General features: G+C 41.7%; 3 protein-coding genes across 3 annotated transcripts; 2 read left to right on the forward strand and 1 right to left on the reverse strand.

Annotated features, from left to right (window-relative positions):
* The first annotated feature begins 1,154 nt into the window (after positions 1 to 1,154).
* Positions 1,155 to 6,761, forward strand: LOC136471818 (indole-3-glycerol phosphate synthase, chloroplastic-like). Its single transcript, XM_066469561.1, has 10 exons — positions 1,155 to 1,407; positions 1,972 to 2,196; positions 3,602 to 3,778; positions 3,863 to 3,937; positions 4,026 to 4,070; positions 4,161 to 4,325; positions 4,950 to 5,028; positions 5,206 to 5,285; positions 6,144 to 6,212; positions 6,526 to 6,761. The coding sequence occupies exons 1-10, from the start codon at positions 1,261 to 1,263 to the stop codon at positions 6,607 to 6,609; spliced, it is 1,146 nt and encodes a 381-aa protein (XP_066325658.1). The 5' UTR covers positions 1,155 to 1,260; the 3' UTR covers positions 6,610 to 6,761.
* A 4,204-nt stretch (positions 6,762 to 10,965) lies between these two features.
* LOC136471819 (AUGMIN subunit 1-like) lies at positions 10,966 to 14,205 on the forward strand. The gene is made up of 5 exons (XM_066469562.1): positions 10,966 to 11,454; positions 12,122 to 12,256; positions 12,362 to 12,488; positions 13,576 to 13,713; positions 13,790 to 14,205. Exons 1-5 carry the CDS (start codon positions 11,027 to 11,029, stop codon positions 13,898 to 13,900), a joined length of 939 nt encoding a protein of 312 aa, XP_066325659.1. The 5' UTR covers positions 10,966 to 11,026; the 3' UTR covers positions 13,901 to 14,205.
* Positions 14,206 to 16,836: 2,631 nt separating this feature from the next.
* Positions 16,837 to 17,957, reverse strand: LOC136468964 (xyloglucan endotransglucosylase protein 7-like). The gene is made up of 3 exons (XM_066467345.1): positions 17,682 to 17,957; positions 17,378 to 17,577; positions 16,837 to 17,224 (listed from the first exon to the last, which is right to left on the reverse strand). Exons 1-3 carry the CDS (start codon positions 17,955 to 17,957, stop codon positions 16,837 to 16,839), a joined length of 864 nt encoding a protein of 287 aa, XP_066323442.1.
* Between the last annotated feature and the right edge of the window lie 520 nt (positions 17,958 to 18,477).

Here is an 18,477-nt window from a genome sequence, read left to right on the forward strand (position 1 = left end):
TTAAACACCGTGTAAACGCTACACGGTGGTGCGCCGTTTCCGTTTAATCACCCGTTTACCCCGTTTAATTGGCCGTTTAGCCCGTTTAATGGGACGTTTTGCCCGAATAATGGCTAAACGGTAGGTGACCGACTGTTTATCGTTTAGCGTTTAGGAAAACACTTCGCCGCACCACTCGCCACCCGCCCCTGCCCCTTCCCTGCCGCTAACCGCCATCTCCCGCCGCCCGTCTCACCACCCCAAAGCCTCCTTCTGAACATGGCGGTGAGGAGATGAAATTACCTCAAAACCCTAACTCCGTCCTCTGACGTCGGCGAGCTCATCGTCTCCGACATCGGTAAGGTCCTCGCCGGAACCCTAGCCGCGGGCGGGGATCGTGCGCTCCGCTTGGAGTGCCACCCACCGCGCCATAGAGTTTGCGTTAGAGATTCTCTAAATTCCAGTTTTTAAGATTCGTTTTACGTATGTCTTAGAGTTGCTTATGAATTCTTTTTTGTGGATATCAAGAGCCGCTTGGTTGACATCCAAAATTTGCCATGTCAAAGCTGAGTAAAAACATTACCATAGATTTGGCAAGCCAAATATAAGAGTTTGGTAAGTTTTTGTAGCAAACCAAATACTAGTCAAAATCATGACTCGCTAAATTATTGGTATGTCAAAATTTAGAAACGAATCAACGAGGCCCCAAACGTGGCTGATACTCACCGTCATGTAAGATTGCAAATGCTGAAATTTTCCGCTCTTGGAGCCCCAAATGTGGCTGATACTGGCCATAGGTAGGATGGCAAATGCTTTCCGTCCTGTTTACTTACTTATAAGTTATTTTTTCAATCAATAAATAGTATTTTTCTCTCATAATAAATTAGTCTGCAGTACTTGCAAGCCATTTAACCTGTTCGTTTGACTGTGGCTTATCGTAAACGATCATACATTTTTAGTCAAAATAATATTTTTTTTCTTACACACACCGGTCAACAGTAATTTTTTACGAACCAGCGACGATACTGACCGGCCAACCCGGCTGCATGACAGCCAAGCGAACGGGGCGGAAATTTTCCGCTCTTCGAACCCGTCAGCGCCCGACTCGGACCGTTGTCGCCGTTCAGGTCGCCGCCACCCACTACTACATAAGACAGAGTTTCCCCCCTGCGACCACCAACCTAGCAGAGTGGAGGAGACCCACCGTCGCCTCGCCGTGTCCCAGTTCCCATCACGACATCACCTATCTCCATCCTCCATCCATCTCGTCCTCGACGTTTGATGGAGTCTCTCCTCGCCTCGCGATCCATTAGGTCTTCCTTCTCCGCCGTCGCCGCTAGCACCAGGGGCGCTTTCCCCAGGCCCTCGCACGTCGCCACCCTCGCCGGCCCCGGCGCCCGCGCCCGCCCGCTCCTTGCCGGCCACAAGGTACGCCTGCTGCATTCTCTTCCTGTGGGTTTGTTTGGTTTCTCCACTCTGATGTTGCGGATATGCTGTGGAGGTTTCCTGTTTTCTTGGTACGATTTTGTCACGGACCTTGATGTCACAGACAAGAATCACTCAACAATATACCAAGATTTATACAAACAGAGAGAAACTGGAGAGAATTAGACGAGGGACAGAGGAGGAAGATGAGTTCGGCAGTTCTCTTGTTCTGTTCGATGCCCTCTCTGCCTCGCACATGGCACTCCCTGATCCTTTTGTAGCTGCACACTTCACTAATCTGAGCTCATTTGGCAGCCCAGTCCGTGACAGATTTCGTATCCTTTTCCCCATTCGCTGAGCACGACTTTGGGTTGGTTGCGTCTCGTCTTGATACTTGTATGTAGGAGTAATCACCAACTCAATACACAATCTTTCCACCCATTTCGCCTGCCCCGTATGGAATGCCGATTTGTTATTTTATCAGTAAAATCTTGCGCATAAATACTGAGTTAATGTGCTTCATTGTGCGCTTCACTTGTTTGATACATTCTTTTTTGGCTTATGTAGGACTCAATTCTTGAGGTGCTGGCACATGATGATATGCTGAACGCAAAGGAGCTAGTCCAATGGGAGAATGGCTTGTCATTCAATGACATAGCGGCTAGACAGGGGATTCGCATCCGCAGGCACTTCCACCCCACCGCCTCCTTGAAGGAGATAGAGGAGGAGCTGGGAGCCCCCCGCAACATCCTAGAGAAGATCATTTGGGACAAGGAGATTGAAGTAGCTGAGGTATGCAGTTACAACTCCGTGCACGCGTTGGACTTTCGTGGTTCAGTTTGGTAGCAAAGTTGAATGGCCAAAGGTAGAGAGTGATGTTGCGCAAATACTGATAATAAAGCAGTGCGATCATTATGTATTACGGACAATAGAGGTCCTTTGAGATAACTACTAACTGCTACAAATTAGTTGTTCACAAGGTTGCAAGAACTTGACGGTGTGCATGTAGAGTCTTAGGTTAGTACATAGTATTGGCATAAGTAATCTGCAAATTACAACTTACAGTAGCCTTTGGCACAAATTCTCATCCATATAGAGAAGTTAGATGATATGATAATAGAGAAGTTACCAGTATGTGTATGTATGTGAAACATTTATGGCACAGTTTATTAGGGCCGTTGCACTGAAACAAACCAAATGACATTCTCTCTATAATACAAAGATATGCAGCTCTCCTGCGTTTCGATAAAAAAATATTTCAAAAACTATGATTCCATTGTGGGCCAGAATTATAGTGCAGTCAAAATCTTTCTTAGAAATGATGAAAGCCAGTTTTTGCTGCTAAAAACGAAGAAACTCAATTATTCAACTCCAAAGGCGATTTTGATGTCTCAGAACATATTTAGGTTCCATTATTCTTGTAGCTTAGTATAGAGCTATCTCGTAATTGAAAGCTGTAAATTGAGTTCCATTCATTTGGCAACCGTTATATCTTGTTGCTCACATAGTTGAAACAGAGTACGGAATTTGACACAAAAAGGTAGATGTTTTCTTCCCATTTCCAGAATCCTTGAATGTAGATGTTTTTATTGATTGTTCCTTAATGTACTCAGCTTTAAGAATTTCCTGCCAAATTCCATCCTCTTGTTCAAGTTTCCACTACCACTTACATAGCAGATTAATATTCAATTTTCTCATGTCTTTAATACCCAATCCACCCTTCTTGTTTTTATAGATTCTAGTTCACTTTACCAGGTGGTATTTTCTCTTTGTAGTTTGAACGTCCTCCTTGCCAGAAGAAAGTTCTTCGCACTTTATTCATATTGTTGACTACAGTTTTGTGCAACAAATAGATGCTTGATCCCTTTCCCTTGCTAGGGTTTGTAATTTAAATCAAAGGTGCTTGATGCATGCTTGTACTGTTTTTTTTCCTGTGTTAGGTGATTCCTTTCTGTATACTTCCTCTCACTAAAGATAGGTCTATTGATTTTGCTCACATTCTGCAATCTAAATCTTTGATTATGTCTTTATAAAAATATACCACCAATGCATTAAACTTTGCATTGTTAAAGTATATTTCATGAAAAAACTAATTAAGCTATTTTCATATGGTTGACCTGCATACTCTTACGTAATGGTCACTATTTCATAAGCTTTCACTATATGATGTTTAACAGATTGTACTGGTCTTGCGCAGGGGCGTGCTAAGAAGCCTCTTGAGGAGGTGACTCAAGCTGCAAGGAAAGCCCCTCCATCAAGAGACTTCTATGGCGCTTTAGAAGCTGCCTACAAGCGTAATGGGGTGCCTGCATTGATTGCTGAGGTCAAGAAAGCATCCCCGAGTAGGGGTGTGCTCAGGGAGAACTTTAATCCTGTATGTTCTGGGCTCATTAGCTGTGAAACCTAGAGTCAGTTTCAGTGGTTGGTTATGTAACTAATATGTAATTTTCTGTTGCAGGTTGAAATCGCTCAAGCTTATGAAAAGAATGGAGCTGCATGTTTGAGCATTTTGACGGATGAGAAGTACTTTCAGGTATATTTCGATTGATTTAATTGATTGTCTGTGGGGATCATAGATGTCATGCTTACCTGGCTTCACTCAATTTGCTTCCATTGTACAGGGAAGCTTCGAGAATCTTGAGAAGGTGCGCACCTCAGGAGTGAAGGTAATGATGCATTTAAGTGTTTTTTTTTCTGAGGGTGATTATGAGTTCCCAATAGTTCTCAAGATGTAAAATTTTCTTTTGTGAATACAGTGTCCCCTTCTCTGCAAAGAGTTTGTCATTGATAAGTGGCAAATCTATAATGCTCGCTCTAAGGGTGCTGATGCAATTCTACTAATTGCTGCTGTACTACCAGACCTTGACATAAGGAATTTTCTTCAGATTTGCGAAGAGTTGGGAATGACAGCTCTTATTGAGGTTGGACATGTTATGCAATTCCTTTTGCTTGTACCCACTCATTACTTAGAAACTGGCTTAGTTTGAACATTGACTTTTCCAGTGTTGGACGGCAGAATGAACCATAGTAGTTTACTTTGCACGATGAAAAAGTTTAACATTCTCGTTTCTAATAAAATTGCATAGTTTACTTCACATGATTGAATGAACCATAGTAGTTTGCTTATGCTTCTATATCATGTTAAAGACTTATTCTCTAATCATCGTTCTTTGTGCGTTTTATTTCAAATACTCAACAAGTAATTTGACAAAAGAAATGTTATGAATTTTCTCATGTGCGTCTTCATATAGAAAGTGTGGAGTTACATGCAATTCCCTGCTGATCTGTATGCTGGTCTCATAATATTTTTTCTGAATACTCCCTCCTTCCAAATTATAAGTCGTTTTGGCTTTTCTAGGTACATAGCTTGCTATGTATCTAGACATAGCGTATATCTAGGTGCATAGCAAAAGCTATGTACCTAGGAAAGCCAAAACGACTTATAATTTGAAACGGAGGGAGTAGAAGACATAACTGTGATCAACTCAAATAGTCTGCAATAAGCTAAGCTTAACTTTGATATTCTGGTGGGATTTATGTTTTAGGTTCATGATGAAAGAGAGATGGAGCGTGTGCTGAAGATAAATGGAGTTAAGCTTATTGGTATCAATAACCGAAGCCTTGGTATGACATTCTTCTGGTGCTTGTTTTTCTTTTTCCTGTAGAAGACATCTTGTCTTCTTAAGTGTGAACGTTTCTATTTCACGGAGTACTAATGCGTCCCACTTGTTTTTTTCTCTGGACCTTTTTTCTGATGAATGCTTATATTGTTTTGTTTTCTGAAAATTATTTACACTGCAGAGACATTTGTTGTTGATACTTCGAACACCAAGATGTTGCTCGAAAAGCATGGTGATAGCATCAGGGAGAAGGGAATTTTGGTAATATCTTTGTCTTAGGTGTATATCTGATTCATTAATTAACCTTGTCAGGCTCTAGTTCCTAGTGTGTACACTCTATCGGCTGAGACACATAGAACACAAATAGGAACTTCCATATTTCAATGCTAAATAAGTGTGGTATTCTCTAAAGACAAATAGGAAACCATGGTAAATATCCAGTTTTTAACCTGTATGTCTTATGAGTTACATGCATGCATTGAATGAATCCTCAGATATAATGGTTTTGGCCTTTGGGGGTGTTTGAAGCACACTGAATGTCTTTGTGTTCTACACGCGATCTTATTTTGAGGGAGGGAGTTTATTTGAAAGCTTATTTAGAAATGTGAAAAGGCACTGGAATGACCTGTTTCCAATTTGTTGAACATATTACTCCAATTACTGTATGAACATATGTGAAAATAAGTTTCTTTACAGCCAAAGGGAAACAGGAAAGAGATTATGAACTGAAACTGACAAATTATTTTAAGCAGATATGTCAACTTATATTCGGTATTACAGTTGTAGTGTATTGCATATTGCTAGGGCATTTTCTAGATTGCTATTAATTCTTTGTTTCTGTAGTAAGGACTTGTTTGTTTCAGCATTTTGCTGGCTTCTGCCATCTAGAAGCAGCCCAGTTGTTGATCTGGCTTCTAAAAAGCTAGAAAGCTAGCTTCTGAGGCTGCCTTTTGTTGTGATGAGAAACTAAAAATTATTACAAAAGCCAATAGCAAAAAGCCAGGAAGCCAACTTTTGAGCTAACCAAAAGCTGCACCTCAAATAAACAGACCCTATGACTATTAGGTGTCATAATCTTGTCCTTGCTGATTGTTTCTCTTTTCCCTTTGTACTTTTCAGGTTGTTGGTGAATCAGGTCTGTTTACTCCGGATGATGTTGCTTATGTTCAGAATGCTGGCGTTTCTGCTGTAAGTTCCCATGGTTCCTTGTCAATTTAGATTCAGTCCCGTGTGACTTTAGAAACCTTTTGGGCAACATCTTCTGAACCACTTAGTGTTGTTTCGCCTTATCTTCTCTTTCTGTACTCTTTACACATTTGTCAGCTTATCTTTAATTCACTTCAGTTTTTGTCCCCCAATGTAGACTATTGGAATGCACACAGCCTGCTTGAACTCAAATGCTTAACTATGTAGATAATGATACATTTACGGAAGGATGGAATGCCTTGTTTGTGATGTTTTGGTTATGAACTGAACTTCAGTGTGCCTGTTGTTGCTGCAGGTTTTGGTTGGGGAATCCCTGGTGAAGCAAGAGTGCCCTGGACGAGCCATTGTTGGGTTATTTGGCAAAGAACTGCTGCACTGAATGAAAGGACAAAGATTGTAGTAGTACTTGGTTTAGTGGTGATGTGGTATTAGTGCTAGCTGTTAAAGCCTGGTTTGCAGTAATAAAATGTGAGCATTGGTTTTATTAATAAGTATGTCACATGCAGAATAAAAAACAATGTTCACTTGTAAGTTCCATTCAGTGATTTTTTTAGTTCAGTGATAAACAAATGTGATCTGTTCATGACAAAGGGTGCTACTTGAGAAAAATGAAATTGGAGGGTTTTACTTGAATATGACAAGAGGATCTCCCAAGTTAGTTAGCACTATGTTTTTTTTAATCTGACTAAATGGATATTACGGGTCTGAAGAGCACGAAACGATAAAATCCACTGTTCCTCGTTGTACTCTGTAATTTTCATCAGTGAAAGTCATTAGTCCTGTTTCCTATGTTTCTTTGTGTTATTCCATGATCGAAAATTTGCTATTGTATGGTATATTTTGATTTGCAGTAGGGAAAATCCATTGTTGTGTGATGTATTTTGTATTCTTCATTCAAGGAAAATTCATTAAGCGGTTGTATATGTTTATTGTTTATTGTTCCGGTATGAAAATGCATTATTTCCTGGTATGTTTTTATTATTCCAATAGGGAAATTTAATTGTTCTGTTGTATGGTTTGGATTGTTCTGCTACTGAAAAACTGTTCTGCTAGCATAATTTAACCTCAAATTTTTTATATAAGATTAGTTTCTCCCCAATTATTACTACTTTTTTATTTACAGTTTCACTGGCTAAATGCTTCAGGCATTGGTATAGGATTAAACATGTTTCATCAGCTAATATAATTGGTGAGTACAGTAGAATATATATGCATATTAACATCACAATGGTTCCTGTTAACATAAGTGGGGTCCATGTATATTAAAACAACCCTGTTCTTGTCTAATCGTTAGCCTCTATAGCCCTTAAAAACTAGAACCACCCCTAATTATTTCATGTCACCATGGTGTGCACCTATTGTGAAGTGTTGAGGGGTGAGAATATGCACGATGACTGCAGGGTGGGCAGGTTTTGTCACTCAAAATAACTAGATGATACCCCGCGTGTTGCCGCGGGAGTTTTGTAGAGATCTATGGATAGTTCTTGGATTCATGCAGGAGTACTATTAGTAATTATAGTTATACTAATTTCGAAGGCAGCATATATATAAGAAAATAAGAATATATAATAATGCTTGTGTATGGTATGGAGATAAATAGAATCCATCCAAAAAGAGGCAAGTCATATTCATGAACATACATCACTGGTTCAACATATAGGGGTACTACTGAAATTTCTTATTATATTAACAAACTACATTCCTAATTTTACTTGGTACATTGCTGTGGCAAACTGGCAACTGAGAAGGTTGCATGACGATGTCCTGCATGTGGTGGTGAAGAAAACAGCATAATTAGAAGGAAGCAAGAGAAAGCAGAAGAGATGGAAACATAGTTTTAAATAGCGGGATATAGTAAATAGCGGCATCTTTTTTCCAGAGGCTATACAGGCTATAGCGCCACTATAGCGGAGCTATGCCAGATAGCGGTTTATAAGAAAGTCATAAAAAATATGAGTAATTGATTCATAAAAACATGGCAATCATGAAATTTGATGAACACATATCTTTTCAAGGATCTAAGGATGTAGGAAACAAAACTTGATATGATATTAGAGCAAGATTCATGAAACTCAAGTGTTCAATTTTGCTAAATACCAACTTTAAAACAAAATATAAATAGATAATAATTAGATTGTCACTATTATACCCGAAATTGAAATAGCGGCGCTATTTCAAAGCTACAGCTAAGCAATTTAGTGGCGCTATAGCGCAATATAGCGGTCGTAGTTGACATAGCGGCAAAAGTGACAATAGCTTAGCGTTGTCTCTCTCGGCAGCTATGGCGACGCTAGCCTGCTATTTAAAACTATGGATGAAAGATACTTCGAATTACCATACGATGATGCTACATGGCCGGCGAAGACTTACGGTAGGAGGAGCATTAAAAAATATCCGGCTTTGCCGCTTTGGCCAAAGAGATGCCGGTGCTGCCGTGTTGCTGCGCTGGGAGGAGCTCCATGGTGGCGATCCTGGCGGTAGCGGCTCCGCCGGCCGCCGCGCTCGTCACGTCACCACCAGCGATGTCGACTCAACGACATCGCAATATAAGAGGCCATCATTAACCAGCGGCAGCACCTAGTGCTTCCATAGAAGAGGACACGAAGGGTCCGGAGATCCTGCTCCTGCAGTCCAAGAAGGCAGGCAGGCAGCACCTCGAGAAGAATCAGAAGGCTTGAGGCGCTTATATAGGATCATAGTACATGTCATTAGATCCCATGTTGCCATGTTGGCCATAGCACATTAATGAGCGCCGCACGATAATTAATACGCTGGATCGGAAGCCGTAGGGGTCGAATTGATCGTTCAATTTACTGGCACTGAAACATTGTATTCCGAGTTGCTCATCCAGTTAATCAGCAATAATCACCGTCATGCATGCGTCTTCTACTGATCGGACGCCTCTTCGCATGTTGGCCAGCCTCTTGACCTTTTAGAAATCGACCAGCGCTCAGGGGAGGTACATTTCGGCTGCACATGCGTCGTGACTTGCGGATGTGGGACCCCGGATGACGTGGCTCTCTAGAATTGCACAGAAATCTTCGTTGATGGATTGATGGAGTTATTACCATTCTTGTGCGAGTAATACAGGACAGACGCTACTAGATGTCAAATGAAGCAATGCTTGATTAATCGGTGATTATTCCATTAACGGAATCATTAGCTTTCCTGCGGGAGCAATGCATGATAACTTGCGGGAACTACTTGACCTGGAATGGAATTTAACTATTCATACAAATATTATAAACTAATGTTAATGGATAGCGTGGCACGCTGACGTGAACAACTAAATGTATGTTAATGAATGATGTGTCTTGCTGACGTGGATATCATAATTGCTTGTGCTAGTGAATTTAATTGCAAGTGATAGTGGACTACTGAGGTGGACACATTGCATGTCAAGAAAAATTGCTAATGGGGTTTTGCCTTATAAGAGTATATATAGGAGGTGAGCGGCTATGGCTACAGTAAAACGTGAGAGAAGAAAAGACTCCTACCACGTGTGTGACTGTAGCTGCAGCCGAACACCCCGTAGGGTAATGTCTCCTAATTAAAAGGAACTAAATACCTAATTACTCATTGATTATTCATTCCGGTAATGTCTCGCGCACCCGTTGCCCCTTCTCCACTAACAAAGGTGCCCCTTGCCTGTCTCATGAACACACCTCTCACTCTATGCTGTTGCTATCTCCGAGTTTCCTAGTCTCACGAACACAGGCAACTTGGGAGCCGAGGCCTTTAGAACCACAATGTTCGCCACGAACCTGTATGGGTGACAGGCGATCAAGCCCTTGGGGAGCACACACTTGGGCAACCGCTCATATCACGGGTACACGACGACGAAGTTGAATGACTACTTCCGGTGATGTTTCAGTACACGGCTGGTGACAACTACACGACTTCCCCTCAGCATTGCGTCAACCTTTGATCGACTACATTGAATAGGCTTGGTCAACGGACCCAAGCAACAATGCCTACGGTGTCTCCAGCTCGATCTGGCCCTACAATATTGCAACGTATGTTGCTATGGATTTTATTTATATGGTTAGTATATGTCATTTGCAAATAGGCCGTTAATTATACATGCACGTGGCTGTCATAAATTTTCTGCTATTTATTTTTCTGAATTAAAATATGTTTGAATTTGTCTAAATATCTAACAAGAGAGAAATATACGGAGGGCGGCAACGCCTCGGTGGGACGAGTGCGTTCAACCAATTTGTGAGAGCGAGCCTATCTGAGTCTCTGGTCGAATATTCTATCCCAAAACCGCTTCATTCCTGCTTGTTCCTTTGTAATCTTCAACCAGTTCTGTGCTTTCCTGGAGGTAAGCACTATAGCTCATTCCAATACTCAGCTAAATAGCTATGAATTAAAGTAGGACGGAGTAGCTCCATCCCTTCTGATCCTCAACAAAATATAACCTAAAATACACCTTAAGGCCTTGTTTGGATGCCCATATATTCACCTCTCAATCGATTTGTGAATACCAAATCAATCCAAAGCACATGGATTGAGCTTGATACGTGGGTTGACCATAGTGACGGTGTTTTGTTGTTTTGAGAGGAGAAGCTGTTTTCAGAAAGTAAAAGTGTGCATTTGTTTGACAGAGGCCCAGAGCAAGCCCAGAGTTAATTGCAGCCAAGAATTGGCTAAGGCCCAACAGACAACGTGAGCCTACTCCACAGCCCACTCCTTCCATTTCCGGGGAAATAAATCGCCACAAATTTAAACACATCCTCTGATTTCCTCTCCTCCGTGTCGCCGGCCACCCACTGATCCACCCGCTCGCTCCTATGGATCACGCCGCCGAGCACCTCGACCCCACCATCTCGGCACCCTCGTCCGCCGCCGTCGCCGAGGTAAATGCGTGGCTGTCCTCCCTCGCCGCGGAGGCGGGGGGCGCGGGCGGGACGGGAGGGCGAGGCGGCGGCGGAGGTGCGGCGGCGGAGCTGTCGCTGGGGCCCGACCCCACACCGCGCGGGGTGACCTACCTCCGCGCGCTGGCCTCTGCGTCGCGGGGGCGGTCCCGCGCCGCCGGAATCGCGGCTGCGGGGCTGCGTGCGCAGGCGGCCGAGTACCGCGCCGAGGCGGCGCGGCTGCGGGAGGCTCTCGAGCGGGCGGGGCTCGCGAGGGACGCGCTCCCACCACCCGCAGCCGCGGCGGCACGAGCCGTCGCTGCAGTCGCTAACCTCCTCGCCATCCGTGACACCGAGATGAGCAGGTGACTCCTTGCGCTAGGGTTCCGCGAGTATCGTATTATCCAAACGGCATAGCTCTTCTTTTCTCTGAGAGACGCAATAATTGAGAGATCTGTACTTCTGACGGGCACATATGTTCAGTGTTTGGAATTTTATTACTGCCATTGCATGAACGATGAATCTTCCATTTTTTTGTAGAGTTTTGGGGCCATGTCTCGTCTTTCATAAAGATGAAAGGACAACAATTCAGATCACAGTGCAGGGTTTAAGTCAATCATTTCGAATCCAGAACAAAACCCAATGAAGGGCTGCCTTACAACCATGACAAACTACCAACATTTGTTACAAGAAACTACATCTCTCCTCAACCTTCTATGCCCTCCAGCTTCTGATCCACTGCTATTTTTGCATTTATGTTTGGTTTGGATCCACACTAAATTGAGACTAAACTAACATGACTTAATGGAACTCAAAGCAAAAATCTAAATTGGCAAACATGTAAAACTATGTCCTCAATGTTGTATATACAAGAAATTTCTCTGAATGTATGTATTGCATCTGATTCTGTTACTTTGTCATAAACTCTGAGGAAGCTAGTGACTTTTTGGTGTTTGGGTGGTATAGGAACTGTCACATCATTCTTTTTTGTTTGGCATTTTTTGACTAGTTTCTAAAATATTTGTCTTGCAGCTTTGTGGTGGCAAGTGCAGACTTGTCTCTGAGGCGAGCAGAGGTGGAGGAGAAGAGGGACAAAGTGCATAAGGAGTCAAAAGCACTACTCGATTACACGCGGAAGGCCATAAACAAGCTTACTGAGCTGAAGAAGTGAGTGGAAACCTGTTCATTTCATAGTTTGAGTTCTCACTCGTTAGTTATCATTGTCACCTAGATTTCTGTGTCAAACATGATAAGTACTTGTGTTGTTTCTAGGATGCTGGAGAAATTTAAAAATGATGTGGAGAAGCAACAAGTAGAGCAAATGACGGATTGGCAAACAAAGCTTGTTATGATGGACTCCAAGGAACGACAGTATATTCTCCAAGTCTCAAATTATAAGGTGAATAGCGTTTTGTATTATTTATATTAGGAGTTGGCTTTTGCTTGTGCTTCCAGTTCTTGATTTTGACATGCTAGGTGTGGACGACAATAACCTAAATCGAAACTGTCAACTAGTGCAATAGCTTGTAAGCTATCAATTTCATGTATTGGTTAATTATTAGGTACAGTAATTCTAATATATGATTGTTGAACAGAATGTGCAACACCCAAATCATCTCAGATAGGGTATTTCTAGATTTTAAGAAGCTTTGATAGACTTAGCACAGCTGTTATGCAATTATGTAGCCAGCCTTTCTGATTGAACTTTGTGTTTCAGCAAGTGTTGTTAGTTCCAATCTACCTTTTCTGGATTTGTTTCCTTAGTAGGATGGAACCTCTAGTTTTCAGGGGACATGTCTTTATAAAGTTGAGCTGAAGCACTGTGTAAATTCTAACTTCATAATTCTTGGCACTATGAGCAGTTGAGCATATCCCTCGAATATATATGCTAAGCTACCTTCAGTCTTTCCACGTAGACAGTAGACATGAGGATCTAGAGATGCATACCTTCGACCGGATTGTTGGACACAGGAATAATAAACATAATTTGTATAGGTTGTGAATCTTTGAACTAATGATACACATTTATTATTTCTCTCCATTACCTGTTTTAAATACCGTGATCGATTATGGATAGCAAGCGATGAACAAAGTCATAACTGTGAATCGAAAAATCTGACATCAAGATCTGATTTTGTTACTACAAAAACGTTTTTACCACCATTTTAGAGCTGATGTAGTATTCTTTTTTTCATTCTTACCAAGAGCTGTTTGCCTCTTTGTAGGCTAAGTTGTGTGCTATTTGATCCAAACCACCCCCCCCCACCCCCCCACCCCCCGAGACCAACCTAGGAGTAACTAGGTGGCATTTTATTAAGAAGAAAATAGGCACCCAAATTCACCTTGATGAGGACTTCATCTTGGGTGGTCTAGGCATACAACCACATTGACTAGCTCAGATTCCTTGCTATTTGATACACACTGTTCTCTGATTAGTAAATCTGCTTCAACGCCTTATAGATTTGTTGTCTTCCTATCTTTATCAGGCAATGCTTAATCGAGTGGGTTATACGCCGGAGATCAATCATGGTGTGTTGATGGAAATGGCTGAGCATAAGAAGGATCTTGAGAGGAAGACAAAACCCATAGCCGATACATTAAGGAGCTACCAGGATTTACCTCCGGTATGTCTTTTGCCCTTTTTTTTTTTCTGGTGGAACCCATTGCTAATTATTGAGTACTTGGCCAATTTGTAATCAGGATAAAGCTCTAGCTGCACTAGCTATAGAGGACAAAAAGAGGCAGTATGCAGCCGCAGAGAAGTACCTAGAAGATGTGTTGCAATCTGCTCTAACCACAACTGGCCTATAATGTGCATAGTTTTGTTTGGTGTATCTTACATGTTGGCATTGATTGAAGGTGAAATGGTAATTAACTTCCTTGTAATTTGTGACTTGGTTAAATAATTGTGTAACATCCCTATCTTCACCATAGAAATTAAGTTTTGTTGCAATTATGATCTCAGCGACAACCAAGACACTCGCCCGAAATCTTGGCTGCTGTGTATGTGTGTGTGTGTGTGTGTGTGTGTGTTGCCTTAATGTCTAGACTCTAGAGATGAGCTGTGTGATGTTTTAATGGACATACAGTTGTGATAGAGCATGCATGTTCTTGTTTGTCTTGCCTTTCATGCATTCTATCACATACGTACCAAATTTGTTTGTATCATTGAAACAAAACTCAACTGCTGTGGTAACACTTTGTATTATGTGATTTATGTATGATTAAAATATTTTTTTATTAAAATAGTGGAACGAGGGCAATAAGTCTTTCAGTGGCATTAGATATTTAGTTCTAGTTTTGGATCTCTTGATGCTCTAGCCCAGAGATACGCTCTTTACCAGACTTTGGCTATAATCATGGAAGGCAGACAAATTAAGGATAAACGTGCCATATATTCCTGGGCAGATTTTGGAGAGACTGCAAATGATTACTTCATATGTCTACTTTCTCCAATATAAAGCTAACATGTTTCATTTTTCTTAATGCCATTAGAAATTTGTGTTCTTTTTTCCATTCACATTCTGTTTTTCTACAGCACATTGTTTGATGTCAAAGTTAATTTATTTTATAGTGTTGCATTGCATGACAACAGTTTCTTGTTAGAACTATATTTTTCAATGCAGGAGGCAGATGATATCATACAAATGTGAGGACAAAATCTTTTGGGTACGAGCTCTATATGTATAAATGTGATGCACATCTTGTTTAAATGTTCTGATAACACTATTCTACCCCTTGGTGCTAACATTTGTTCCTTGTCCTGCCTTAGCCTGTTTCCTGTAAACTGTGTGGTGTGTAATGCTATGTATAGTGAAACCTCAGAAGCAAATATAGTAATGAAGAAAAGGTCTACAGGACTGTTGGCTATTTTCTAGTTGACATTTTTGTTGTAACTATCCATAATCCATCTTTATAGACATAGCTTTAAGCATGCCTCATATTCATGATTTATTTTTTTAGTTTATCAGGACAGTTTTTTTGTCGGCACTAAGCTGAAATTCTTTGTTTAGCTTGTGGTTTATGGAGCATATATGAAAATTATAGCATTTGTTTAATAAATAAGAAAAGCTTGCAACAATTTGACCCTGCAATTGATAAGGAGAGAAAGTTCATCAGTAATTAAGGGGGGAACTTGCCGGCGTTGCCAGACAGTCCTGAATGTGCGGCTATGAGAGCCGATATGAAAGGAGATCGACTAAATAGTCGATTTCAGTATATTCATGAGAATAAATCAATTAGAGCTCATGGGGTTGTGTAAGAAGAATCAGTTATCATTTAGAATAAATATCATTAATCGAACATATATTAATCAATGGCAATAAGATGTCAACAATGATCGGTTTGTGCTGAGCTAATGATTATAATTAACCGAACCCCTTTTTATATAAAGAAACAATTTAACACCACTTAACCGTTTAATAAAGATGAATCTAATGAACATGTTAGATCTCATCTATCATCATGACCAGTGGGGCATGAGGCAGAATCATGCAGCCCGTAGAAATAACAATAGACTCGATGACCCTAACTCATTACTAATATCAGTGGGGCATGAGGCAAAATCATGCAGGCCGTAATACAATAATAAGATCATGGGGCTAACATATCTTTATTTCAATGGTCTCGTGATGCGAATTGTTCGTGAAAGCGCTCGATATCGGCTAAAACAGCTGATTCAGGCATAACACATAGTTAAAGTCATGCTTTACCAGAAATAGATCTACTAAATATTGATCCCCACTCCACGGTGCTAACAGTGGGGTATGAGGCAGAATCACACAGGCCGTGATAACGGGCCGTGGAACGGTTCTCTCTAGCCAATATATTTACTCAAGACGCAACATGCCTTAACCGCACGTTATGCACGATCAAGATTGATGTAAAACATACGATAAGACATAACTCATCGTTTAAGGTGTAGATTGGATCAGTTTTAGATTAGCAGACGATGGGTCAAATAAGATATAAGGTCGATCTAAATCAATCTCAATCGGACAGAGTGATATTGCTGTAATTAGATAAATAATGAAAGCAATAAGCAATATCGGTAACTTAATGAATCTATCAAAGACTGCCGTTCTAAGGTAGAGCCGATAACTTGACCTTGATCTAATTCAAGCAGTAGGGTGTGAGGCAGAATCACACATGTCATACTTGAATTAAACAAGAGTCGATAACTAGCTTATACCAGAGCCGCAGTGGGGTCGACCGGATCGATGCAGCCATACGAACAGAGGTATAAACCATGACGGTACTTACAGACAAGCAGTGGAGGTCGACCGGATCGATGCAGCCGTACTCACTAAAGAACTCGTCGGGATCTACTCTACTCCTACTCCTAAGGGGTGGCCAGAGCCGAAAAAGTAATTGACTTGTATTTGGATTGATTGATTGTTTCATACAATAGCCGGAGGTTTATATTTATACCCTGGGCTGATAAGAGTCCTAAACGAACATGACTAGATAACAAAAAGAAATACCAAGATACATGGACTCTAATTTTCCTTATGTAGAATCATTGCTGATGAAGCTTCCTTATTTGATACGTGTCCTTGTGCACCAGGACGTCATGTCTCTCTCAAATTAATTAAATAATATTTCTTGATCGGCTCATAAATATCCCTTAATTAGGAAACTTTCTCGTTTTTGACATCATCGTTCGATCTCTTCCTTTTCAGAATAAGCTTATCAAATTTTGATGTAAACACCTTCCTAATCCCTAGATGCTTGCTGAATATTAGCTTCTACTGCGACCCACATTCTGGAGGGTATCCGTTAGCAAACCTCCTCGGGTCAGTGCAGTAGTCATATATCTTGTTTTTAGCATTGACATCATTCAGTTTTTGCTGCCCCTCCTCATCCAACTCCTGGTTGAACCAACTGCTATCACCGGAATCCTGGCCACAAATCCAGGCTCTATTGTAAGGGACACAAGCGTTGGCGGTGTAGTTCCGGAAGAAGGCTGTGAAGGGCCCATGGGACCAGTCAGTTTTGATGCGTCCGCCCTGGGTTGCCCATTCGTCAGCGTCCCAGATGCTGGCATACAACCTCATAGGCTGGTAGAGTGGGAAGGGGGTATCATCCCTCATCTGATTCCTCATCCGCCGGATTGGTACGCCGTTAACAAGTATTCTGCATCGTCCCAACAATAGGCAGATGGATTAGTACTAATTGACACACCTTAGAAGCGTTTGGCAAATGTCACGGAGCTGCCAAAATGCGGCTTAGCATCACGGTAGAAACTAATAAATTCAATCAACGAGATGCAAAATGCTGATGACTTACAGGATCATATGCGGGTTCCATATGATTGAGTAGGTGTTGAAGTCTTCAGTAGGATCAAACCAAAGACGATACTGCATCTCTCGGTCACCTTTCCCTCTTGCATAGATGTTAGTGTGCAGGGTGTATGGTTCACCGGTGGTGTTCCCCAGGAACTCAAGGTCAATCTCGTCGTGGTATTGCCATGGCCCCTCTGTTACCATCTGTTTTTGAATTGGAAGAGAACCATGGTTAGACTAGCTGTAGGTAATATAACCTGAACATGATGATGGTTTCATTGATCACATTTCTTGTTAAAACTACTTACATATACTGTGGTGACAGTGCCAGCTGAGTCCTTGGGGACAAGCTTGATGTCAATGTCGAACCTCCCAAAGAGGTACTTGCTCTTGGAGCGGAACGCAGAGGTGGTCCAGCAGTCGAGGGAGAGTGACACCATTTGGCGGCCGGAGCTATCATAGAGCACCTGTGTGTTGCCCCACATCATGTCAACGCTATCAGCCATGTCGCTGGTTGCTGGAGAGATGGCCATCAGGCTGAGACAGAGAGCCGCTAGAGAGGCTATGCAGTGGGACTGCCACATGGCTTGGCTTCAGCCTTCAGATTGCGGGGGTAGTGAATGGGCCGGGCACACCGCACACTGTGACTCTGTGAGTGTGTGATGCATTTGGAACGAACGATGTAGACTCTGGAGTTATATAGACGACGACTCTACGAAGGGAGATCTCGAGCAGGGTGAGGATCTAACAAAGGTATGGACTTCGTTTCTTGGATGGCATAATAAACTGGACATAATTGGCTGACTTCTGAAGAAGCGCGTATAAAGATGCAAGTACTTAGCCGCCCCACGGTGCCTTCTGCCATGCTTCAGGAGGATGAAGGTTCATAGTTGCCTTGTGGGTTGCTATATATCCATTCAATTGGGAGTATCATATAAGCCATGAATGAAATAGAGTGAAATTCAGCACAGCTCCTTAGAAGTTGTCTATAGGTATCGTATAGGTCCCCGTGAAATCTTAAAATACATTTTGAGACTTTGAGAACCGATATGAGACCTATAAACAACTTTAAGGACCTGTGATGAATATGACTCAATGAAATAT

This window comes from Miscanthus floridulus, chromosome 8 (genome assembly GCF_019320115.1).
Source record: "Miscanthus floridulus cultivar M001 chromosome 8, ASM1932011v1, whole genome shotgun sequence".
Taxonomy (NCBI): Eukaryota; Viridiplantae; Streptophyta; class Magnoliopsida; order Poales; family Poaceae; genus Miscanthus; species Miscanthus floridulus.

Coding starts and splice junctions, on each gene's coding strand:
- LOC136468964 (XM_066467345.1), bottom strand. CDS start 17,957: ATGTGGCAGTCCCACTGCATAGCCTCTCTAGCGGCTCTCTGTCTCAGC. Junction 17,578..17,681: donor GCACTGTCACCACAGTATAT/GTAAGTAGTTTT, acceptor ATTCAAAAACAG/ATGGTAACAGAGGGGCCATG. Junction 17,225..17,377: donor TGGAACCCGCATATGATCCT/GTAAGTCATCAG, acceptor GGGACGATGCAG/AATACTTGTTAACGGCGTAC.
- LOC136471819 (XM_066469562.1), top strand. CDS start 11,027: ATGGATCACGCCGCCGAGCACCTCGACCCCACCATCTCGGCACCCTCG. Junction 11,455..12,121: donor CGTGACACCGAGATGAGCAG/GTGACTCCTTGC, acceptor TTTGTCTTGCAG/CTTTGTGGTGGCAAGTGCAG. Junction 12,257..12,361: donor AAGCTTACTGAGCTGAAGAA/GTGAGTGGAAAC, acceptor TGTTGTTTCTAG/GATGCTGGAGAAATTTAAAA.
- LOC136471818 (XM_066469561.1), top strand. CDS start 1,261: ATGGAGTCTCTCCTCGCCTCGCGATCCATTAGGTCTTCCTTCTCCGCC. Junction 1,408..1,971: donor CGCTCCTTGCCGGCCACAAG/GTACGCCTGCTG, acceptor TGGCTTATGTAG/GACTCAATTCTTGAGGTGCT. Junction 5,029..5,205: donor TATCAATAACCGAAGCCTTG/GTATGACATTCT, acceptor TTTACACTGCAG/AGACATTTGTTGTTGATACT.